The sequence below is a fragment of the Delphinus delphis genome, chromosome 1 (assembly GCF_949987515.2).
Source record: "Delphinus delphis chromosome 1, mDelDel1.2, whole genome shotgun sequence".
Taxonomy (NCBI): domain Eukaryota; kingdom Metazoa; phylum Chordata; class Mammalia; order Artiodactyla; family Delphinidae; genus Delphinus; species Delphinus delphis.
Genome location: NC_082683.1, coordinates 98,358,147 through 98,384,980, shown reverse-complemented (window position 1 = coordinate 98,384,980; position 26,834 = coordinate 98,358,147). Strand labels below are relative to the sequence as shown.

General features: G+C 38.6%; 2 protein-coding genes across 2 annotated transcripts in view; one reads left to right on the top strand and one right to left on the bottom strand.

The window, feature by feature from the left end:
* The window catches only part of ST7L (suppression of tumorigenicity 7 like), a 150,498-nt gene extending 140,440 nt beyond the window's left edge, over positions 1–10,058 (top strand). Inside the window, exon 15 of the mRNA XM_060027326.1 lies at positions 9,843–10,058. Within this exon, the coding sequence (XP_059883309.1) occupies positions 9,843–10,058 (216 nt within the window). The remainder of the gene's footprint in view (positions 1–9,842) is intronic.
* CTTNBP2NL (CTTNBP2 N-terminal like) overlaps positions 1–26,834 on the bottom strand; it is a 54,515-nt gene that overhangs the window by 5,990 nt on the left and 21,691 nt on the right. The window contains exon 3 of the mRNA XM_060027313.1: positions 2,902–3,132. Within this exon, the coding sequence (XP_059883296.1) occupies positions 2,902–3,132 (231 nt within the window). The remainder of the gene's footprint in view (positions 1–2,901; positions 3,133–26,834) is intronic.

Sequence of the window (26,834 nt, the reverse complement as noted above, 5' to 3'; positions counted from 1 at the left end):
CCGGACACGTAGGCTCAGCGTCCATGGCTCACGGGCCCAGCCGCTCCGCGGCATGTGGGATCCTCCTGGACCGGGGCACAAACCCGTGTCCCCTGCATCGGCAGGCGGACTCTCAACCACCGCGCCACCAGGGAAGCCCCACAAGGCTTTTAAATTAACCTGCCTACCCCATTCCACTTATCCTTGTGTCAAGGGATTAAGCCCAATTTTAAGAATACAAATTTAAAGGGACATTTCCCCACATAATCCTGCCTACAACTGCGTAATATTCCAATGGCTATGGATTTCTTCGTAGCTTCTGCTCATGCTTCAGAGGTGCCTTGGCCTAGACCTCCCTAGGCCAGAGCACTGTCATCCCAATGGCCATTTCCTATTGTTTCTCCTCACTAACAACTGTTATTAAAGGAGAGAGAAAACTTTCTGGGACTCCTTTTTAAATACAAAAATGAAAACATTTTGGTGTATTTCCTACTGGTTAAAAAAAGAGAAAACTTTGGCAACTTAATAGAAAGAACAGCTTTTGGCTAAAGGTGGTAGATCATCTCCTCTCCCTCCGGAGAGCCGTCTAAAATGATAGAAATGGGATGAAAAGAATAAAACCCCACAAAGTCAAAAAGAGAGACTTTGGCAGACGAGAAATTTTACTGCCATTCTGAAGAAAGCAAGTGTCTGGAGGAGTGGTAACTACTTTGGTACGGGGGAGGAAGCTGCTGTGCGCTGCAGGACCCCAAGGACATATGGAAGCTGCAGGTGGTAGATACTGCACCGGGGAGGTGAGGTGTAGGAGGGAAGACAAGGGCACTGGCTCCAAGTTCGTATTTTCAGAAGAGTTATTCGTCCCTGCAATCTGATTCCTGTACACAGAATGCTCAGCCAGGCATCTACTGCCCGGGAATACACCAGATGTTTATCCTCTAAAGAAACAGAATGTGACAGGCTCCAGATCTAGTAATAACAGATATGACAGAGAATGAGGGTGAGGAAAGGGTATTATGTTTGTTTTGGGAAGATGGCAGGGGTGGAGAGAAGGGAGGTGGACACCGTGTAAGATAATGAAATCCACATCTATAATAAAAGAAAGTAAATATGTGTATAAAATATGAATAGAAATATGGAAGTTAGCTGCCAAAATAAACAGTTAAAAGAAAAAAGAGGTTGTCTCTAATACTGAGGAGGAGAGAGAATGGGAAGGGGTGGACTAGGGAACCCTATTTTTCGTAATAAGCAGAGTAACCACATAATTGACTGTTCAAACCACTAACATGTCTGAGAGCCAAAGCGGGTATTGTTAACAACTATGCCAAGGCAACAGGCTTAAACTGGAATTCTCTCAGGCAAACTGGGACTATATGCACCCTAATTATAAGCCTCTAGTTTGATGTCTAACAAAGTCAGTGTTCTACTTTGATAAAACACTTAAGATCAGATAGGCAGCTGTTTTAAAATATTTAATAGTATCTTACACTGAAATACAGTGTTAGGGAATTCTGAATTTTTTAACTCTTCCTCTCCCCAATCACCTAGAACCATAAATTATCCCAACACTACACCTTCAATGGGCATGACAGCCAGCCAGCCCTTCAGTACAACTCAGTTACTTCATGTATGAAATAGAAAACAGGCCTGCCTATCAAACAAGGATGTTGTGAAGATTTTCTCATAATATTACGTAAAAGCCCCCAAATTTAGGCAACTACCTCAGTCTCACTGACACCTTTTAAATTGGGGCATAAATGTCTTCAGATTACTTCAGCCTAGTCCAGAGGTTAAACTTTTCTGGGTCTTGGGGAACTCTGAGAATTCAAGTAAGGATATGGGGAAAAAATTCATTTTCTACAAAATGCATAAACTTTTGGCACTCTGTATATTTTCTGGGGGATCATGGAATATCTGAGACCCATTCGTGGTTAAGAACTCCCACTTTGGCCTTTTGTTTGGACTCTGTGAAGGGAAAGAAAAATCATGGGCAAGACCTAAGCCCTTAAGCACTTTGTCAGATGCATTTTAAGCAGATGGCTCGCTAAAGCAGGTAACCATAAAAGTAAACGAAGGTCCATCAAACTGCAGCTGCTAACCCAATTTTTTCAGAATAAAATGCTTCCTACTAAATGCACTGATGTCCCCCCTTGTTGATATAAATCTAAACCAATAGTTCTTAAAAAGGCAGACTCTAGTCAAGCATTTTCTCCAGGCCAAATCTGAGCCATAAATGATAAGTCGGGGAATGAAATCACAAGCACTAGAAGAATTCCAAGGAGATGAGGTAGAGGAAAGCACAGGTTTGCCTTCCTAACACACACACACACAGACACACACACACACACAGACACACACACACACACACACACTTTCCTAACAGGGTAGAACAGCTTTAAGGTAAACAACCCTAGGGACTGTTTATGGTTTCATGAGAAGTAAAATGCAGTGGAACTCAAAACTAGAAATAAATGAAATAGTCTATTGGCTTGTATGTTTATAGTCAGGTAAATTCTCTAATTCTTTCTCTCTCTCTCTCTCTCTGATATAGCATTCCCCAAATACCTGTTAATCTTTCTATTTATCACTTAAGTAAGCAAATAGGGAACACTCCGTTCAGCTACAAGGCTTGGTCAAGCCCCAGTTTGTTGCCAAAGTTTGGATGACCAAGAGTTGAAAAAACATACCAAGTGTTTTGGAGTGTCATATCAAGAAGAAATGCCATCTGAAATAATGCGTCTGGCACACTGCCTAAATTTAACATTTGGAATAACCTGCATTTTCTATCTCCTGGCTCTTAGGTAAGCTCAGGGGCTTTTTTACACCTGTGAGACCTCCCAGTTAAGTTACTGTGAGAGCGGGCAGCTGACGGGAAAGTGTCAGGCATTTCAGGAGTCTGCAGGCGCACGTCAGCGGTGAACCCACCTTGCGGTGCCTGCTCTCTGCGGCAGCCAGCTGCGACAGCATGCGCTCCTGCATGTTCTTGCACTGCTTCATCACCACCTTAAGAATCGAGAGCGGGTTTGTGCAGACTGGCTGCTTCTCGCCATCGTTCTTCTCCTTCAGTGTTTCAAAGTCTCTCTGGAGTGCCATTAAAGGATCACTGATGTTGTATTTTCCATAGCGTTCTTCAATGAAAGTATCTCTGTGTTGGGCCTGGGAAAGAAAGGAAAATAAGCATTTTGCTTTCAAATACTGCTGAGGAGGGGATCTGCTAGTAGTTAGACATCAAAGGTAGTGGTGTGAGTATGAAGTAACCTTTTGACTACAAATCAGACAGGGTCATCTAAGTATAGAAACAACATCAGAAAAGGGGCATAGCATATTAATGGGAACAAATACTTATGTAAAGCTAAGTACCAGTTAGACATTGATCTAAGTGTTTAGGTTCAGGTTATTTAAATTTTACAACCCTATAAGATAGTGCTATCATCTCCATTTTGCAGATGAGAAAATTACTACAGAGGTCAAGTGACTTGTTTCAGGTTACTCATCTAGCAAGCTGTCAGAATTGGGATTTAAACCCAGGCAGCCTGGCTCTAGAGTCTGTGACCTTAAGCACCACACTTACTGCCTCAGCTTATGAATGCTTCTATTACCAACAGGTATATCTCATCTTTTCTGTGTTATGGCATTTACATTTCTAAAATACGGTAAGCATAATACCTTTAAGAGTTTATATGTTTAGAGACCTAACCAGCTGGCTATAGATAAGTAAAGGATGCTAAAGATATTTTTACATTATAATCGAGGACTGTTTGTGATTTGTCCACATAGAACTTCGCTCAATTTTTGGCCGGTCAGGAGGGTGGAGGCACTCACCACTAGAGGTGCAGACAAAGTCCTTCTACCTGCTGCCAAATTCCACCCCCCTCTTCTAACCTCTGTTCAGCTGTCTTCCATCCTCCTTTCTGTCCCCTTCAGGGCTTGGTGAGCTTTGGGGATGAAAGGGAACTTGAGCAGGGAATGTGGGCTGGTGCTTGGAGTCTGGCCTGCGGCTTTGGGCCTGGGCGCCAAGTCAGGTCGAATGATCAGGAAGAGAGTGAAAGGAGATTCTTAGGCTTCCCTCTTATGTCTTCTAGGAAAGACTTGAAGTACTATTTCATATAAGCATCATATATTACGTGCAGGTGAACAGAGTGAAATTAACAATTACTTTACTAAACAGACATTTAATTGTTTCCTGAGACATTTTACAAAAAAAAAAATGAAGTGTTAATAGAGGGTTGTGGAAAGTTTCTCAAAAATCATAGCAAAGTACTATATAATTTAAGCTTTCAAATGAAATCTAGTTATGAAAATTACTATTATTTCTCAAGTTTTAAAAATTATTTCATCAGGAGATACCACCACCCACAAATGGGAACCCATTTGAAAAGAAAAATACACAATTCAGTGACCATGCTTAAAAAACAAAAACCCTCAAGAAAATAAAGCAAACATGGGGTTTCTCTGACATGTTTCAGTGCTGAAAATTTGATGCCTCCTTCCTCATTAAGAGACTGTCCAAGTTCAAGACTCAGGAATTAGCCTTGTGTTACAAATTTGTGTTGGTATCAGTTGGCAGATGTTCAAAGCAGAGTTAGAAGCCCTGGTGGTCTTACTTCTGGCTGGACTACAACTGTCTTAAGTGATGACATTATTGGAGTATTTGGATAACATTTATACTAAACATTTGAAGAGTGAAATTCATTTGTTCCTTTAAGTTACTGATAACCATCCTCCTAACCTTATTACAAGTGTGCGTGTGTGTGTGGGTGTGCACATGTGAGCATGTGGATTGAAGGGGGGAGGGATTTGAAAGACAGAATCCTCTTTTTTTTTAGGTCCAAATTAAAAGGAAATTTTCAGTAAAATTTCAAAATAATCTTGTCTATTTAGGATAGAGGAAGACAAGACCAATTCCAAAATTGGCTATTCTTATTAGTGTTTTTAAGAATCATGGCAAGAATAGACAAAAAAGCTAAGTTTTAGTTACATATTTAAGAGCATTAATGTCAAAGAACATGGGACTCATCAATGTTTTCTTTTCATTAAGAACATCTGTTTCTTTAAGTTCAGGTATAAAAACATGAGACTGATAACCCAGGATTCACTGAAAGTATCTATTTGTAGCTATTAATGTCCTAAGGCAAATCCTCGTTTAGAAAAACACGGACAAAGGAAGCAAGAAAAAAAAAAAAAACTCTTTAAGAAGTTGAAATTCCACTTTTCTGTCACATCTTTTATTCATGATTACTGTTTCTGTATGATCAGCTATGGAAAAGAAACAATTATTGGTACTAAAATTGGTTTAGTAGGGCAAAAAGGAAAAAGTGAACCTGAGCATTTTTATGACCTTTCCTTTTCAGAACACCATGGAGAAAGTGGGATGGGAGAGCAGAGCTGGGAGTACAATTCATGATCTTGATGCTAAGAAGCTGCATCTGCTAAGAAGCTCTCTCTCTCAGGTTTCAGGATATAGTTAACTAATCCTTAAAAATATAACTTTTTAAATAAAACCCACACTGTTATTATCCTGTAGAATTAATAAGCATCACAGAGTTACAAGTAATGGATGAGGAGCTTCTTTGGTGAGGCCTCAGACTTCTCTGAGAATAGTTGTTAAGCTGTCTGTTTTCTCTTGAAGTATTTCACAGTAATTCCATTATCACTTGCATAGTAACTACAAGTTATACAAAATTGGTAGCTTCACACATAAATGAAAAGAATCTGCAGAATAATCTAAAAAAGGCTCCTTGTCACAAAACAATTATTTTAAGTACAATTTAAGTAAAATAAAACAATTATTTTAAGTATAAAATAATAGTTAAGGGACCCGAATATGGGAAAAGTGAATTCTGTATTTATTATACCAAACACTGGATTGGAAAATGGGAGATGGAACATAGTATTTTCCATCCAACTTAATGCTTCAGTCAGGTGAATTGTACGTATTTACACACTTAACAGCACAAATAATAACAACAATAACTAAAAATAGATGTTAAGATTTGACAAATGAAAGAAGAGCTTTAGTGGAGGTGTGCATTGGTTATCTATTCCTGCATAACAAATTACTCCCCAATTTAAATGCTTAGTAAACATTTTTTATCTCATACAGTTTCTGAGGGTCAGGAATCTGGGAGGGGCTGAGGGCTGAGCTGGGTGCTTCTGGCTCAGTGTCTCATGAGGTTGCAGTCAAGCTGCTGGCCAAGGATGCAGCCATCTGAGGGCACGACTAGGGCTGGAGGATCCATTTCCAAGCTTAGTTGTTGGGCTAGGCCTTGGTTCCTTGCATGTACTGGCTTCCAACAGAGCAAGTGATGTGAGAGAGTGAGAGACAGACATACATAGACACATCCAGATGGAAGTTCCACTGTCTTATAACCTAATCTCAGAAGTGACTTACCATCATTTCTGGTGTATTCTAGCAATCACACAGACCAACCCTGGTAAATGTGGGTGGATGAGGGACTACTTAAGGGTGTGAATATCAGGAGGGAGGACCACTGGGGGCCATCGTGGAGGCTGGTTATCAACGTGAATGACTGGACATGCTACCACTACCGTTTATGTTTCAGGTCAAAATTTAGAGGCTAAGTACCTGTACTAAAAACTATCAAGGCTGAGTTTTAATATTTTAATGAAATTCCAGCTATTTTATAAGAACTTTAAAATGATCCGGATTTCACTTTGGGGGAGAGGAGTTCAGGAGTACAGCTAAAATCAATCAATTTCTTGCAATTTCATTATTTTTACTTCAATGACAACATATAATTTAACTGAACAGAAATTCCTACATTGTCAGAAAACACAATGATCTTTATTTCAGACAACAGTAAAGTAACTGGCTGGTTAGACAAATTCAATGATAGAAGATATTACTATAGCAGACAAAACATACTAGTCGTCTATTACTCATTTATTTTTACTGTTATAGGCCGAATGAAACACACCACTACTGAAAGCTTAAAATAAAACCACATAATATCCTTGGATATGCCATGTTTGCTCTCCAAAAATTTCAGCTTTGCTATGATAAACTACAAAAAGAAATATGAACCAATCACCATCTCTCTATAATAAATAATATATTTATTATAATAAATAACATACACGTATATATCATATATACATAAATAATAGTTCAATAATATTATATGTAGATAATAGTATACATAAATACATATATATATATATATATATATATATATGTGTGTATATATATATATATTTTGACTGCATTGGGTCTTCGTTGCTGTGTGCGGGCTTTCTGTAGTTGCAGCAAGCCAGGGCTACTATTCACTGTGGTGCGCGGCCTTCTCATTGCAGTGGCTTCACTTGTTGCAGAGCACAGGCTCTGGTGCCCGGGCTTCAGTAGTTGTGGTGTGTGGGCTCAGCAGTTGTGGCGCACGGGCTTAGTTGCTCCACAGCATGTAGGATCTTCCCGGACCGGGGATCGAACCTGTGTCCCCTGCATTGGCAGGCGGATTCTTAACCACTGTGCCACCAGGGAAGTCCCGATAATGGTATGAATTATATATATATTTCAATCTTAAAATAGGAAATCAGTCTCTTTATTCTTTGGATGATAATCACCAACATGAAAAGTGGTTCCAAATGTAAAGGTGAAGAATTATGGCCCATTTAAATGGGGGCTTATATTTAAGTACAAGGTTTTATTTTCAAGACTCAGGCTGATACCAGAACTGTATTAGAAGATGCAATTTTGCCATTTATTGCCAATTCTGAAGTGATACTTATAAAAGTAAACAGCAATATAAACATTATGCCTTTAAAAATATCTGAATACTTCTATGTCAGGGATCAGAAAGACAAAAAACGTGATTCCAAAATGGTTTTTATTAATGTTACCAAAAGCATGTTAAAAGGAATCCTTTTTACACACAATTTGAATCTATTAATCTTCAAATCATTTATACTCTGGAGTCCCTAATAAACTATAAATAGCTGCCTGAACAACTAGAAATAAAGCAACCATTCTGGATAAAGATGATAATAACATTACAAGTATAACCTTTGTTCTGGAAGTTCCTTTTTACTTGCTGAAAGAAAACCAGATTTTACTGTTTGATAATATTGATAAAAGAGGATTTAGCCTCATTGGAATTCAACTAATTTCTGGAAAATGGCACAAAATTTATCATGGGAGGGCTTCCCTGGTGGCGCAGTGGTTGAGAGTCCGCCTGCCGATGCAGGGGACACAGGTTCGTGCCCCGGTCCGGGAAGATCCCACATGCCGCGGAGTGGCTAGGCCCGTGAGCCATGGCCACTGAGCCTGCGCGTCCGGAGCCTGTGCTCTGCAACGGGAGGGGCCACAACAGTGAGAGGCCCACATACGGCAAAAAAAAAAAAAAAAAAAAAATATATATATATATATCATGGGAGCAAAAAGAGAAAATTTTCATCATTTAAAAAATATGTCTAATATATTATTGAAAACCGAGTGCTCCTTCTACTTAACCATAAATGCTGTATTCTCAGATCTGGTCTTTTCTATATGTTTATTTTCTTTAATACGTTTGGGCCCTAGAGTCTAACAGAACTGGGATTATATCCTGTCACTACTATTTTCTGTATTACCTTTAGTAACAACCTTAACTTCTCTGTGCCTCAGATTCCTCATCTGTAGAATGACAGTAACAATCTACCTATAGGTTTGTTATAAAAATTAAATGAGTAATGTAAAATGCTTCCTACAGTACCTGACACAGAGTAAGTACTATAAATATGAATTATTTTTTTCAATAGCCAAATTTAGAATATAGATTTTCCCGTTTTAGAGCCAATGACTTAAACTCAACCCCACAGACTTAAGATTCTGTAAAATTGGATCAGGCTAGTAAATCTCCATTAAAAGCAAAACGAAATTCACCAATCCCAGATAACTCAGAAGTAACACATCACTAAAAAGGTATCAGGAACCTGGATAACCAATAACATTCTATTTACTTAGCAATCAATCCTGAACTGGCATGTGACATATTATATAATGTGGTCAATTGATATTTATCTCTTGCATTGTTATTAAACACTTCTCACTCTTCTGTCTTTTCTTTCAACCTACTTAGATTGCAAGTGATCTGAAGGAAAAAGCACTTAATACATCTTTCTTCTTCCTACATCCTATATTTTGCCTTAAGCCCAAGACATGTAACATATTTTCCAGCCTCTTTCCTGATGTCTTAGCCTCTCCTTACTCTCATCATTTTAGTGAGGTCAATATTTTATTTTGCTGTTAGTGAAATCTAGGATTTACTTAGTATAATCACTTAAGGTAATATCGATATATATATTTAGCAAACTGACTTTGAAGCAGATGAGTTTCAAAGATTCCCCTTGTATTTTTAATAAAACGTTCATCATCCTGGTAAAAAAAAAAAAAAAGATTCCCCTTGGGGTCAGTTTGCAACCACAGATATTTATAAAAGCAATTATTTACATAAGTTCAGAGGATCACGTTACCATATTATTTGACTACAGTGTAATAAATTCTTCTGAAGACTAAAAATGGTAAGTTTAGTACAAATAGCTACAAGTGTAGTACTTCTAGCTAGCAGACTGCTTATTGATAGAATAAGAATATGGGTAAACAGAACAATGTAGCTGCTTCAACATTCAGATTTGAGAGAGTCCTGAGAAAACTCCTAATGAAACTGAAATAGGTGTGCTGAGTTTTTCTGTCTTTGTTCTATTATTTTAGTCTATGTATGTGATTGAAACAAGTTACATATACATTTTGGACTGGGTCTAAATAAAAAACTTTTTGAGGTGGGGAAGAAAATGTGTAAGGGATTCAATAAGACCTGAACAAATTAATGCTCTGAATATAATAATTTGAAAGTATAATTTTTTTTTTTGAGAAAGAGCACGCTTTATTGGGAAGAGAGCACTGCACGCGACCAACATATGAAGAGAGCTGGATGGGCGTCCTACACATCATGCTCAAAAGGTACTCAGGATGCTGTGCTAATGAAGATCAGCTGGAACATGGACTCCTGGGAAACTTCCCCAACCTCACACCTCTGAGGGATCACACACTTCCAACCTTTTCCTGGAAGGCCACTGTGGTCCACTAGAGATAGGGTCCCTCAGGGGTGCCTTGTTGTTTTTTATAAAGAACATTTTCTTTAAACTTTTTGAAGTCTTCATTTGTTACTTTTATCCTACATTCTCTCAAGGCCATCAGACCAGCTTCCATACAGATTGCCTTGATGTTGGCATCAGAGAGGTCATCTTTAGCCATGATCAAGTCATCCAGGGTTAGTGTCATCCTGCTCGTGTGGATGTGAAAGATGCGCTTCTTCGTCTTTTCATCCGGCAAGGGGAACTCTATCTTCCTGTCAATGTGGCCTGGTCTGTAAGTGCTGGGTCCAAAGTCTCTATTTGGTTTGTGGCCATGATAACTTTCATGTCTCCCCTTGAATCAAACCCATCCAACTGGTTCAACAGCTCCAACATTGTTCGCTGAATTTCTCTCTCACCACCAGAATTTGAGTCATACCTTTCTGACCCAATAGCATCAATTTCATCAATAAACACAATGGATGGTGCATGTTCTTCAGCAACTCAAAGCAGTTCCCGAACAAGATTGGGCCCATTGCCTAGATAACTTCTAAATAAGTTCAGAGCCAACCACTCTCAAGAAAGTAGCCGAGTTTTGGTTTGCTACTGCTTTGGCTAGGAAGGTTTTACCTGTGCTGGGTGGACCACACAGAATGACCCCCTTAGGAGGCTTTATACCCATCTCTTCATAATATTTAGGATGAGTGAGTGGAAGTTCCACAGATTCCTTAATTTCCTGGATTTGGCTGTCCAATGCTCCAATATCAGCATAGGTCTCCTGGGGGGCCTTTTCCACCTTCATCACTGTGATCAAGGGATCTGTGTCATCCATCAGCACCCCTATCACAGCATGCACCTGTGGCTGAGCAGGACCGAGCAGCCCGGTTCCAGCATATCCTTGTCTACAAATGAAAGAATGCTACATAGTGTTCTGAGCCCACAGACGTAGACACGATGGCATGATTGTCATCAATGACCTCTTCCAAGATTCCTACCGACATTGGGGTGCCCCTGAGATCACCCACCTTTGATCTTTCCTCCTCTTGCTTTTCTTCTAAAGGCCTCATTTGTTCCTGATTTCTAATGAATTCTTCCTCCATGAGAAGACAGTCTTCAATTCTCTCTAACTTCAATATTAACCAGCACTGAGTGTGAGATGTCACCAGGGGCAGTATGCTGGCAGCATCTGGTCCCTTTGTTCTCTTCTTCTTTTGCCCCACTCTAGCTGGTATAGGAGATTCATAATTCTTTTTCTTATCCTTGTCATCCTTCTTTCCACCTCCAGGACCATGACCACCACTCTTTGACGCATCTTGCTTCGGCCACTCGAGCCGCTGCTGCCAGAAGTCGAAAGTATAATTTTTAATGCTGCATTAGATCTTAATCTCTTTTATTCAGGGGACCATACATCTCTTAAAATATAATGAGAGGGAGGACTGTCAAGATGGTGGAGGAGTAAGATGTGGAGATCAACTTGCTCCCCACAAATACATCAAAAATACATCTACATATGGAACAACCCCTATGGAACACCTACTGAACCCTGGCAGAAGACCTCAGACTTCCCAAAAGTCAAGAAACTCCCCATGTACCTGGCTGTGTGGCTGACAAGGTCTTGGTGCTCTGGCCAGGTGTCAGGCCTGAGCCTCTGAGTGGGAGAGCCAGGTTCAGGGCACTGGACCACCAGAGACCTCCTGGCCCCATGTAATATCAATCAGCAAAGGCTCTCCCAGAGAGCTCCATCTCAATGCTAAAACCCAGCTCCACTTGACGACCAGTAAGCTCCAGTGCTGGACACCCCATGCCAACAAATAGCAAGACAGGAACACAACCCCACCCATTAGCAGAGAGGCTGCCTAAAGTCATACTAAGTCCACAGACACCCCAAAACACACCACCAGGTGTAGTCCTGCTCACCAGAAAGAAAAGATCCAGCCTCATCCACCAGAACACAGGCACCAGTCCCCTCCATCAGGAAGCGTACGCAACCCACTGAACCAACCTTACCCACTGGGGGGCAGACACCAAAAACAACGGCAAATATGAACCTGCAGCATGTGAAAAGGAGACCCCCCAAAGGTAAGTTAATCAAAATGAGAAGACAGAAATATGCAGCAGATGAAGGAGCAAGGTAAAAACCCACCAGACCAAACAAATGAAGAGGAAATAGGCAGTCTACCTGAAAAAGAATTCAGAGTAATGACAGTAAAGATGATCCAAAATCTTGGAAATAGAATGGAGAAAATATAAGAAACGTTTAACAAGAACCTAGAACTAAAGAGCAAACAAAGAATGATGCAAAACACAATAAATGAAATTTAAAATTCTCTAGGAGGAATCAATAGCAGAATAACTGAGGCAGAAGAACGGATAAGTGACCTGGAAGATAAAATAATGGAAAAAACTACCACAGAGCAGAATAAAAAAAAAATAATGATAAGAATTAAGGACAGTCTCAGAGACCTCTGGGACAACATTAAATGCAAGAACATTTGAATTATAGGGGTCCCAGAAGAAGAAGAGAAAAAGAAAGGGACTGAGAAAATATTTGAAGAGATTATAGTTGAAAACTTCCCTAACATGGGAAAGGAAATAGTCAAGTCCAGGAATCACATAGAGTCCCATACAGGATAAATCCAAGGAGAAACATGCCAAGACACACAATATCAAAAAATAAATACAAAGTAAAAATATTAAAAGGAGCAAGGGAAAAGCAACAAATAACATACAAGGGAATCCCCATAAGATTAACAGCTGATCTTTCAGCAGAAATTCTGCAAGCCAGAAGGGAGTGGCAGGACATATTTAAAGCGATGAAAGGGAAAAAACTACAACCAAGACTACTCTACCCAGCAAGGATCTCAATCAGATTCAACAGAGAAACTAAAACCTTTACAGACAAGCAAAAGCTAAGAGAATTCAGGACCACCAAACCAGCTTTACAACAAATGCTAAAGGAACTTCTCTAGGCAGGAAACAGAAGAGAAGTAAAAGACCTACAATAACAAACCCAAAACAAGAAAATGGTAATGGGAACATACATAGCGATAACTACCTTAAATGTAAATGGATTAAATGCTCCAACCAGAAGACAAAGACTGGCTGAATGGATACAAAAACAAGACCCGTATATATGCCATCTACAAGAGATCCACTTCAGACCTAGGGACACATACAGACTGAAAGTGAGGAGATGAAAAACATATTCCATGCAATGGAAATCAAAAGAAAGCTGAAGTAGCAATTCTCACATCAGACAAAATAGACTTTAAAATAAAGACTATTACAAGAGACAAAGAAGGACACTACATAATGATCAAGGGATCAATCCAAGAAGAAAATATAACAATTGTAAATAATTATGTGCCCAACATAGGAAGTACCTCAACACATAAGGCAAATGCTAACAGCCATAAATGGGGAAATTGACAGTTACACAATCATAGCAGGGGACTTTAACACCCCACTTTCACCACAGGACAGATCATCCAAAATGAAAATAAATAAGGAAACACAAGCTTTAAATGATACATTAAACAAGATGGACTTAATTGATATTTATAGGACATTCCATCCAAAACCAACAGAATACACTTTGTTCTCAAGTGCTCATGGAACATTCTACAAGATAGATCATATCTTGGGTCACAAATCAAGCCTTGGTAAATTTAAGAAAATTGAAATCATATCAAGTATCTTTTCCGACCACTATGTTATGAGACTAGATATCAATTACAGGAAAAAATCTGTAAAAAATACAAACGCATGGAGGCTAAACAATACGCTACTAAATAATCAAGAGACCACTGAAGAAATCAAAGAGGAAATTAAAAAACACCTAGAAACAAATGAAAATGAAAACACGACTACCCAAAACCAATGGGATACAGCAAAAGCAGTATTAAGACAGAAGTTTATAGCAATATAATCCTACCTCAAGAAACAAGAAACACCTCAAATCAACAACCTAAACTTACACCTAAAGCAATTAGAGAAAGAAGAACAAAAAAACCTCAAAGTTAGCAGAAGGAAAGAAATCATAAAGATCAGATCAGAAATAAATGAAAAAGAAATGAAGGAAATGACAGCAAAGATCAATAAAACTAAAGACTGGTTCTTTGAGAAGATAAACAAAATAGATAAACCATTAGCCAGACTCACCAAGAAAAAAAGGGAGAAGACTCAAATCAACAGAAGTAGAAATGGAAAAAGAGAAGTAACAACTGACAGAGAAGAAATACAAGGATCATGAGAGATTACTACAAGCAGGTATATGCCAATAAAATGGACAACCTGGAAGAAATGGACAAATACTTAGAAAAGCACAACCTTCCAAGACTGAACCAGGAAGAAATAGAAAATATAAACAGACCAATCACAAGCACTGAAATTGAAACTGTGATTAAAAATCTTCCAACAAACAAAAGCCCAGGACCAGATGGCTTCACAGGCGAATTCTATCAAAGATTTAGAGAAGAGCTAACACCTATCCTCCTCAAACTCTTCCAAAATATAGCAGAGGGAGGAACACTCCCAAACTCATTCTATGAGGCCACCATCACCCTGATACCAAAACCAGACAAAGATGTCACAAAGAAAGAAAACTACAGGCCAATATCACTGATGAACATAGATGCAAAAATCCTCAACAAAATACTAGCAAACACAATCCAGCAGCACATTAAAAGGATCATACACCATGATCAAGTGGGGTTTATCCCAGGAATGCAAGGATTCTTCAATATATGCAAATCAATCAATGTGATAAACCATATTAACAAATTGAAGGAGAAAAACCATATGATCATCTCAATGGATGCAGAAAAAGCTTTAGACAAAATTCAACCTGCATTTATGATAAAAACTCTCCAGAAAGTAGGCACAGAGGGAACTTAACTCAACATAATAAAGGCCATGTATGACAAACCCACAGCCAACATCATTCTCAATGGTGAGAAACTGAAAGCATTTCCACTAAGATGAGGAACAAGACAAGGTTGCCCACTCTCACCACTATTATTCAACATAGTTTTGGAAGTTTTAGCCACAGCAATCAGAGATTAAAAAGAAATATAAGGAATCCAAATTGGAAAGGAAGTAAAACTGTCACTGTTTGCAGATGACATGATACTATACATATAGAATCCTGAAGATGCTACTAGAAAACTACTAGAGCTAATCAATGAATTTGGTAAAGTAGCAGGATACAAGATTAATGCACAAATATCTCTTGCATTCATATACACTAATGATGAAAAATCTGAAAGAGAAATTAAGGAAACACTCCCATTTACCACTGCAACAAAAAGAATAAAATACCTAGGAATATACCTACCTAGGTTTGTAGGAGACAAAAGACCTACATCCAGAAAACTGTAAGACACTAATGAAAGAAATTAAAGATGACACAAACAGATGGAGAGATATACCATGTTCTTGGATTGGAAGATTTAACACTGTGAAAATGACTATACTACCCAAAGCAATCTACAGATTCAGTGCAATCCCTATCAAACCACCAATGGCATTTTTCACAGAACTAGAACCAAAAATTTCACAATTTGTATGGAAACACAAAAGACCCCGAATAGCCAAAGCAATCTTGAGAACGAAAAACGGAGCTGGAGGAATCTGGCTCCTTGATTTCAGACTATGCTACAAAGCTACAGTAATCAAGACAGTAGAGTATTGGCACAAAAACAGAAATATAGATCAATGGAACAGGATAGAAAGCCCAGAGATAAACCCACGCACATATGGTCACCTTTTCTTTTTCTTTTTTTGGTCACCTTATCTTTGATAAAGGAGGCAAGAATATACAGTGGAGAAAAGACAGCCTCTTCAATAAGTGGTGCCGGGAAAACTGGACAGCTATATGTAAAAGAATGAAATTAGAACACTCCCTAACACCATACACAAAAATAAACTCAAAATGGATTAAAGACCTAAATGTAAGGCCAGACACTATAAATCTCTTAGAGGAAAACAAAGGCAGAACACTCTATGACATAAATCACAGCAAGATCCTTTTTGACCCACCTCCTAGAGTAATGGAAATAAAAACAAAAATAAACAAATGGGACCTAATGAAACTTCAAAGCTTTTGCACAGCAAAGGAAACCATAGCCTAGATGAAAAGACAACCCTCAGAATAGGAGAAAATATTTGCAAATGAAGCAACTGACAAAGGATTAATCTCCAAAATTTACAGCAGCTCTTGCAGCTCAATATCAAAAAAACAAACAATCCAATCCAATCCACAAATGGGCAGAAGACCAAAACAGATATTTCTCCAAAGAAGATATACAGATTGCCAACAAACACATGAAAGGATGCTCAACATCACTATTCATTAGAGAAATGCAAGTCAAAACTACAATGAGGTATCACTTCACACTAGTCAGAATGGCCACCATCCAAAAATCTACAAACAATAAATGCTGGAGAGGGTGTGGAGAAAAAGGAACCCTCTTGCACTGTTGGTGGGAATGTAAACTGATACAGCCACTATGGAGAACAGTATGGAGGTTCCTTAAAAAACTAAAAATAGAACTACCATACGACCCAGCAATCCCACTACTGGGCATATACCCTGAGAAAACCATAATTCAGAGTCATGTACCACAATGTTCACTGCAGCTCTATTTACAATAGCCAGGACATGGAAGCAACCTAAGTGTCCATCGAAAGATGAATGGATGGAGAAGATGTGGCACATATATACAATGGAATATTACTCAGCCATAAAGAGAAATGAAACTGAGTTATCTGTAATGAGGTGGATGGACCTAGAGTTTGTCATACAGAGTGAAGTCAGAGAGAGAAAAACAAATACCATATGGTAACACATATATATGGAATCTAAAAAAAAAAAGAAAAAGGTTCTGAAGAACCTAGGAGCAGGACAGGAATAAAGACACAGATGTGGACAATGGACTTGAGGACACAGAGAGGAGGAAGGGTATGCTGAGACGAAGTGAGAGAGTGGTACTGACATATACACTACCAAATGTAAAACAGATAGCTACTGGGAAGCAGCTGCATAGCACAGGGAGATCAGCTAGGTGCTTTGTGACCACCTAGAGGGGTGGGATAGGGAGGGTGGGAGGGTGATACAAGAGGGAGAGGACATGGGGACATATGTATACATATAGCTGATTCACTTTGTTATACAGCAGCAACTAACACAACAATGTAAAGCAATTATACTCCAGTAAAGATGTTAAAAAAATGACAGCTGTCACCTACTTCATACCATACACAAAAAGAAGGATGGATCAAAGACCTAAAAATATATATGAATGGCCGAAAAGTACATGAAAAAGTGATCACTCATTAGTGATCAGGGAGATCACATGAAAAAGTGATCACTCATTAGTGATCAGGGAGATGTAAATTAAAACAACAATAAGATAGTACTATACGGCCATTAAAAAGGCTAAAATTTAAGACTGACAACATCAAATGTTATAAAGGATATGGAGTAACTAGAATGCTCACATTGCTGGTGGAAGTATAAACGGTAGAACTATTTTGGAAATTAATCTCGAAGTTTCTCATAAAGTTAGAAAATGCCTACCTGCTATTCCACTTCTAAGTATTTGTCTAAAAGAAATGAAAACATATATCCCCAAAGACTTTTACACAATTATCCAGAGTAGCTTTATTCATAATGGCCCCATACTGGAAACAATCAAATATCAATCACTAGAAGAACAGATAAGTAAAATGTGACGAATTCATGAAACGGAATACTATTCAGCAATAAAAAGGGACAAATTACTGATACATACAATGACACTGATGAAACTGAAAATCATTATATCGAACAAAAAAGTGCCAAACATAAAAGAATGTATTCTCTGTGACTCTGTTCTAATGGGCAAAACTAATCTATGTTGAAGAAAATCAGAACAGTGGTTACATCAGGATATAGGGGGGGACAAATGACCAGGGAGGGGCATAAGATAACTTTTTGGTGTGATGAGAATGTTTATGTCTTGATAGGAGTGTAGGTCAAATGGAGTGGCATTTGTCAAAACTTATTGAACTGAACACTTAAGATCTGTGCATTTCACTATATCTAAAATATATCTCTAGTTTAAAAACATAGGGGCTTCCCTGGTGGCGCAGTGGTTGAGAGTCCGCCTGCCGATGCAGGGGACACAGGTTCGTGCCCCGGTCCGGGAAGATCCCACATGCCGCAGAGCGGCTGGGCCCGTGAGCAATGGCCACTGAGCCTGTGCGTCCGGAGCCTGTGCTCCGCAACGGGAGAGGCCACAACAGTGAGAGGCCAGCGTACCGCAAAAAAAAAAAAAAAAAAAAAAAAACACATAAATATATATAGTGAGAGTTAAAGGAAAATTGAGTTATATGTAACATATGCTTTATATATTGTGTTTCAGAAAGATGGGAAGTTCAAACCAAAGTAATTTTAATAGTAATAACAACAGGAGAAGCAACAAGGGAGGTGCTCACACTCGAGTGCTCATTACCTACTGAGCAGTGTGCTCAGTGCTTTATATAGCTCATCTCATCCTAGCAGCATTCCTCTGCAGGTAGACAGCACTGTATCTCCATTTTACAGAAGAAACTGAACATTAACATGTGACTTTCCCAAGGTCAGAAAGCCAGTTAAGAAGTGGAGAAGAACAGTAAATGGTATACAGTAAGTACTGAATATGTTAACTGAATGAGTAATACACATAAACAGATATTCCCCAGGACTTCATAGCAATGAATTTCAATTTAGTAGGTCTCGATCAGTAGCTTAAAAATGAAATAGAACAGAATTGAAAACACTGTAGAGCACTGAATGCTGTGAGTACTATTTCAAGAAAATTTCCTTCTGGCATAAGAATATAGGTGTGTGTATATCTGTGTGTGTATGTGCACATGTTGGTGTGTCCCTTGGGTCACAATGCAAAGTTTATTTTTTACTATGTGTCCCTGCCAAAAACGTTTGAAAAACAGTAGAATAGAATGAAGAACCTAAGAAGAATGACTCCTGAATCTATAATTTTAAACAGTTTAAGCTGTAATAAACATGTGAATTCTAATAGAAGTAATAAGGAATCAGGATTAGTATTTTAAACTAATGAATGTTATAAAAGTCTACAGACCAGGAGAAGTTTGGCCTAACATCAAATATACAAAATGTAAAAAAAAAAAAAAAAAAAAAAGTCTGTGTTACCAGGGTTAGACAATCAAAAATAGCACTGCAGAAGCCTGAGAAGATTTTCTGGATGTATGGTTGATTCACAGGGGCACATGCTTTGAATGCTTATATTGAATACTTAATGTGTGCTGGGTACTATATATGCTAAGTGATGTGGGTAATATTAGGGGGATATAGATTTGACTAAACTGCTGCTCTCAAGGAGCTTAAAATTTGCCAGGCAAGTTTAAGGCCTAAGAGCAGAAAAAAAAACAAGTTGCTTCTGTGTATTTAAATGTATTCTAAACAATACCATTAATGTTTAGAGGAACACCAAGTACAATCTGTTTGATCAGAACTTTCTAAGACTCAGCCCTTACACTCAGAAGGAATAGGAAGGAAAAGGCCAACCCTGGAAGTGGGTGGGTTCTGGCAGATAAATGGGACTATTAGCAATTTAATGAATCACAGGAAACACCATGAGGTTGAGGGGGCACAATCCAAAAACTGTCTCTGAAGTGTTACAGAAGGAGACCCAGACCGCACACTGTAACTCTGTGATACTTTAAGTGACTATGAACTTGAAAATCATCTTTATTAGAGATGTGCTCTGGCTCTTTTACTCACTATATATTAACAGACAGTGTAGAAACTAACTTCAGTGTTAAAATAGTAAAAAAGAGCTTACTAAATAAGATGAGAAAGGGTGTCTTCCTCTAGTTAGGGGATTCTGAGGAGGGAGGATCTGAAGCTGTATAATTGTGGGATATAGGTCTTAACTCTAAAAATTTGTTTGAAGCAAGATTCTTAAATTACAAACACAGACTGATACTACAAGGAAGCACGGCAAGAAACAAGCTGCTTAAATGTAAGGCCTTGGGAAAAGGGTTCTTACTTGGCTGAGAAGTAAAAGTGTTCACAATTAAAAGTGTACCAAGTAAACAGGAATAAGAAGCTTGTGGGGGAGAAGAGGGTCAAGGGGAGTATAGAGACAGGAAAGAATGATAAAAGGGGAACAGTGTGGTTTAAGAACCACAACGCAGTGAGAACAAGACATCAGGGCAGGCAAACGGAAGCAAGGACAATGCTAATTATACATCCTAACAAGCTCCATGTCACAAGTCAGAGGATGGGAAGATGGCAATTCTATTGTCACTGCAGCCTTATGTACAGGGAGGTAGCTAGCTATTCAGTTTCAACCAGCAGTCATACAGGTGGCTTGGGACTCCAGTCAAGGAAGGATCCCTTTTCTTTAGAGAATAGAATGGGGAGAGGGGTAAAAAAGCCAAGACTGAAAAGTAAAAGGTGGGCTGTAAGTGCATTGTAGGTTGTTGAATGATAATTTAAAATGTGAACTGGTAATGTTCATCACTACAGTAAAGCACTGAATATACGGTGAAACTGAGCATGTGAAAGTTGATCACTGCTACTGTTAATTCCAAGTTATTCCAACCCAAGAATGCCTTCATCTTCATGATAAAAGTCCACTGGAGGGGATCAGAATATGCCTGGATCAGAAGAACAGGAGATCTTTGTTTGGAGATATATGAGCCCTCCTTCCTTTTTATTTTAAAAAGGGGTGATACCATTAGGAAACTTTAAATGTCACCAAAGACAAGAATGGGATAACCTAGACCCTTTCCCCATTTTAATCCCATAAGGAACAGGAAAACTGGCTCTATTCTAAACCTCTAAGACTTTGTTTTAGCACTCTTTTCCTTTAATGATTTCTAGGTCTGCTGTGTAGATGATAGTCATTCGTCCCACTGATGAAAGATACTGTCAGGAAGGGAAGGACAAGAGACTGAAAGGAAGATTTTAAAGAGAAAAGAACTCAGAGCTATCAATTTGGAAAGCAGAGAAATGGGGGATAATGAAGATTTTGTGAAAGCCAAAAACAAAAACAAAAACACTGGAGAAGCGGGGGATAAAGAAATATATTCTGAAAGATAGAGAAAGGACGTGTAATGTAGACAGATGCCCACAGGGGTCCTTAGCTGAAAAGTGTGGGGAACAATATTTTTTGTAAATATATCTAGATAGATGAAGAAAGATAAGCAACACTGTACTCTTAAAAAGTACTAACTATTTTCTCTGATGCTCTCAAAACTCTACTTACTAACCTCTTAGGGAATGCAGATTTCAATTCGATAGGAAAGGACACTGAGGTAAAATGTCACTTGATTTTTTTGTTTTTTAGTTGAATACAGATACATAGTGAAAAAAGGTACATAACCTAATTATTTGTTATCCATTACTAAAGATATGGAAACAAACACAAAGCAATAATTTCCTGTCTGAAGAACAAATTGTTTTTTCTTAGTACAGGGGTGAGATATAAATAATGTCACTGAGTGGGAATTATCAGCAATAGTAAAATTATGAAACTTATCAACCGAAAAAAAATGCACAATGTGAGAGCTGTGAGTTAAGTTTTATTTGGGGCAAACTGAGGACTACAGCCTGGGAGACAGTCTCTCAGATAGCTCTGAAGAAATGCTCCGAAGAGGTAAGTGGGAAGGTCATATATACAGTTTGGTGAAGGAGAATATGTGCAATCAAGCACACATTTTGGCAGAAGGCTGCTGCTAGTCACAGAGGAGCAGATGTCTCCGTTACTGATTTCAGTGCTTTTCTAGATATGAAAAGATGCGAGAAATTGGGCTTGTAAAATTTTCTCCTGAAAATATCTACCTGAAGGCCTGTTCTGCCAGTTTCTTGCAGGGCACAGAGTGCCTCATTCCTGAGCTCTGCCCTGAACTCCTTTCAGGGTGTGTTGAAGGTCAGCAACTGCAGTGGCTAGTGACTTCATTCTTGTAGAACCAGATGGCAAGTGACAAGTTTTAGTTGGCAAACTATATTACTATAGTTAAGCCTCTCTTCTCAAAAATATGAATTAATAAATGGAAACCTATTTTTTTGGCCTTTGTTCTTGCATTTATTTTATTTTTTTTAAACATCTTTATTGGTGTATAATTGCTTTACAATGTTGTGTTAGTTTCTGCTGTATAACAAACTGAATCAGCTATATGTACACATATATTCCCATATTCCCTCCCTTTTGTGCCTCCCTCCCACCCTCCCTATCCTACCCCTCTAGGTAGTCACAAAGCACCGAGCTGATCTCCCTGTGCTATGCAGCTGCTTCCCATTAGCTATTTTACACTTGGTAGTGTATATATGTCAACACTATTCTCTCACTTTGTCCTAGCTTGCCCTTCCCCCTCCCCATGTCCTCAAGTCCATTCTCTACGTCTGTGTCTTTATTCCTGTCCTACCCCTAGGTTCTTCAGAAACTTTTTTTTTCTTTAGATTCCATATATATGTGTCAGCATACGGTACTTGTTTTTCTCTTTCTGACTTACTTCACTCCGTATGACAGACTCTAGGTCCATCCACCTCACTACAAATAACTCAATTTCATTTCTTTTTATGGCTGAGTAATATTCCATTGTATATATGTGCCACATCTTCTTTATCCATTCATCTGTGGATGGACACTTAGGTTGCTTCCATGTCCTGGCTATTGTAAACAGTGCTGCAATGAACATTGTGGTACATGTCTCTTTTTGAATTATGGTTTTCTCACAGTATAATGGAAACCTATTTTTTGACGCTTGAATACATTCAAGTTAAACTTAAAGGGCCTTAACTTACTCTGTCGGATGACAAATATTTCTGAAGAACTTACCACGTTCTAGATATCTGGGATGCAATGCAGCAAGATAAACAAAGTACCTGCCCCTCATGAAGCTTATATTTACTGAAAAAAAGAAATATGAAATATAAAGAAATGAGAGATGAAAATATATAATCTGTGAAGCGTATCAGCACAGTAGACAAATTATTACTAATCTAGTACAAAGAAAAAGATAAAACACGTTAAGTATGATTCAACTGTACAAAAATTTGTTAGGTATGCTTATATGAGAAGTTCTATATATGAAGTTTCAAATCAGTAAGAAGAGACTTCTGAATTAAATAATAACACTATCTCTTACTCATTTCTACCAATGAATTCAGTCTTTTGTTGAACAGACAACATGTTAGGTATTGAATTAAATTAAAAAATTTTTTTGGAACTTATGCGTACCTTAGCATTCATTGGGTGAAGTTGATTTTTGAGGCAGAAAATACTTTTTGTTGCTGTTGTTTTTTTAATAAATTTATTTATTTTTGGCCGCATTGGGTCTTTGTTGCTGCGTGTGGGCTTTCTCTAGTTGCGTCAAGCACGGGCTACTCTTCGTTGTGGTGTGCGGGCTTCTCATTGCGGTGGCTTCTCTTGTTGTGGAGCATGGCTAGGCACATGGGCTTCAGTAGTTGTGGCGCGTGGGCTCAGCAGTTTTGGCTCGTAAGCTCTAGAGCGTAGGCTCAGTAGTTGTGGCGCACGGACTTAGTTGCTCCACAGCATGTGGGATCTTCCCGGACCAGGGCTCGAACCCCAGTCCTCCACATGGGCAGGTGGATTCTTAACCACTGAGCCACCAGGGAAGCCCCTTGTTGTTAAATGATGAAATATTATGAACTACATACATGAAACTGAAGACAAGAAAAGTACTTTGAAGGGCTGTAGGTCTCTTGCTATGATATTAGAATTTCCTAAAATTTTAATCATGTGGCTTCTCATACATATGTTGTCAGCTTTACTTAATTTGAGTCCATGACCTGTGAAAGAATCTACTCTGGAAGAATAACTTTTAGGTATCCTGCACAAAGGCAGAATTTGAAAATTAGGCAGAAATTTAGTCTGCTTTTTTGGGGAGAAAATCAGGGATATAGAGGTAGCAAGCTCGTGCTTTCCCTAGGCATGCTATACTTGTCTCTACTCCCTTAACTATATATTCGAATTAACACAGACTTCTGTGAGAAGTATAAACTATCTAGAAGATCGGTAAAAAGTAAATGTTGTTCTTAACTCCTTGCCATCCCATTGCTCACACTATATTTCTTACAAATATAATTTTTATTTTAATTTCATCATTAGTGAATGACTACTTTCTCATAAAATTTTAATTCCATAGATAAAGCTGAAGTCCTTCCTAAACATAACCCAATCTCTCTTTCTTTTCCAAAGGTTCTTAGTATGATGGGCATCCTTCCAGACCTTTTCCAAGCACAGATGTGTGTGTAGGGGTGTGTGTGTGTGTGTAATTACAGACGTATTATTTTAAAACTGTTTTGCAACTTGTTTTCACTTATTGTGTCTTAGAGAATTTTCTAAGTCAGTAAGTACATAGCTTATTTTCCTCCTTTAAAAAGAAGCAATTACATAATATTCCATATTAAGGATGTACCAGTTACACACCTATACTTTACTGATGGATATTTTAGGCTGTTCGTAGTTTTCAAATACTGTATTATACAATACTGCAATGAGCATCCTTGTGCAGATACAAGAATAGTTTGGTGGAATAGATTTACTGCTGCGCTGTTCTAAGGAAATAATTTCCTATATAATAAAATTCTCAGTTTGATTCTATAAATGCTCCTCTTCCATAAAGATTTTCAGTGAACACACAAGATGGTTTCCTCCTATTCTTTAAAGTTAATCTGACAACTAGCTGAACTGAAATACTAAACGATGGACCACAGGCTTTAACTTTAGAAGCAGCTCTTTGTCTTTGTTTCTTTTCTCTTTATGGGGGCAACTAGAAATAACCTCTGATTAATCCCAAATCACAAGGCTAACACATGGAAGGAAGACACAATAAGAGGAAGTCAAAATAACAGGAATAAGCTGTTTCCCTTTTTTATTTGTTTTAGTTTCAGGCTGAAAAATGCAATGAAGTTCCCCACTGCTGTACTCTTTTCTGAAGCTTTCCCCAACTGCCAGAGAACTGTATATTCTCTAAATAGGTAGCATTTTTACAATCTGAATTCCCCCTTTCTCTCCTCAAAGACATAAGAAAAACAGCCCACAGGAAGATGCCAGTTAAATGATAAATGTGCTTATTTTTCTGGCACCTTTACTCTTAAACCCCCTAAATGCCACAATTTGTAATGTAAATGATGACATGTGATAAAAAGCTATGTCTTATTTTTTCATTTACTATTATCTTAGAGAATAGCAAATAGCTGATCAGACAATTACTGAGTTCACTGTTTTATGAGGCCCAATGTTTTTCTGAATGCAACAAAGATACTTAATTACTTAAGAATGTAGTCTTCTTTTTTTACAGATACCCAATTTATAAACATCCCATACGTATGACCAGCCTTTCCTGCTTCTTTTGGCTCTTTTGTGCCAGAGTACCCTACCACCAAACCTGGTACTTTCCTTTCACTAATTTCATTCCCTTCCCAGGGCAGACCATTTTGGGGGTTCCTACCATTCTCAAGGGAACCAAGTCAAGGGGAAGGAAGGAAGAGGCTTTGTGAGATGTATTTCTGGCTTCACCAGTTACAACTTAATACTGTTTCTTTTTTCTTTTACTGTGCACACTGTTCTGTGCCTTATTCTTTAACTTACTATACGTTGGAGAATGTTATAAGATCTAGCTCTCATAAAGATCTTCTCTTTAAGGTTTGCATAGGATTCTACTGTACAATATACCATAATTTACTGACCAGAACCCTAATACGTAAGTTGTTTTCAGCATTTTGCTGCTATGACAATGTTGCAATAAATATCCTTACACTTACACTTTATTGTATAGGTCTAAGTACATCTATAGCAAAAATTTCTAGATATGGATCATGAAACTAGGTTAATCGGGGTCACAGTCAGCATTTAAAGAAAAATAAAGTACAAAAGAAAACAGTGTAGTATAGCATGGTATAGTGTAAATATTATACAGAGTATAAAAAAACATACAGTGTACGTTTTAGTGAAATTTTTGTTTTAGTTAATATATGTATGTGGGTGTGTTTGTGTGTCCTGGATTGTGGCAAAATGGTGAAATGTACTTAATAAAATGTTTGGAGGATGTGGGGAAGGCGCCCCTGCTAACCCGACAGTCGAGTCGCGGAACTGCCTGGGTCTGCCTCTCCGTTCAACCAGCCATTATGTCCTCTCCATGACCTCCTCCAGCTGGATTTTAGCTTGGACAAACCACTCTCCCTGACCCACTGTTGGTCCACCACTGGAAAGAATAATTACCGTGTGGCTGACAGAGTATTGGTGCTCCGGCCAGGTGTCAGGCCTGTGCCTCTGAGGTGGGAGAGCTGAGTTCAGGACATTGATCCACCAGAGACCTCCTAGCTCCACGTAATATCCAATGGTGAAAGCTCTCCCAGAGATCTCCATCTCAATGCTAAGACCCATCTCCACTCAACAACAAGCAAGCTCCAGTGCTGGACACCCTATGCCAAACGACTAGCAAGACAGGAACACAACCCCATCCATTAGCAGAAGGCTGCCTAATATCATAAGGTCACAGACACCCCAAAGCACACCACTGGACGTGGTCCTGCACACCAGAAAGACAAGATCCAGCCTCATCCACCAGAACACAGGCACTAGTCCCCTCCACCAGGAAGCTTAGACTACACACTGAACCAACCTTACCCACTGGGGGCAGACACCAAAAACAATGGGAACTACGAACCTGCAGCCTGCGAAAAGGAGACCCCAAACACAGTAAGTTAAGCAAAATGAGAAGACAGAGAAACACACAGCAGTTGAAGGAGCAAG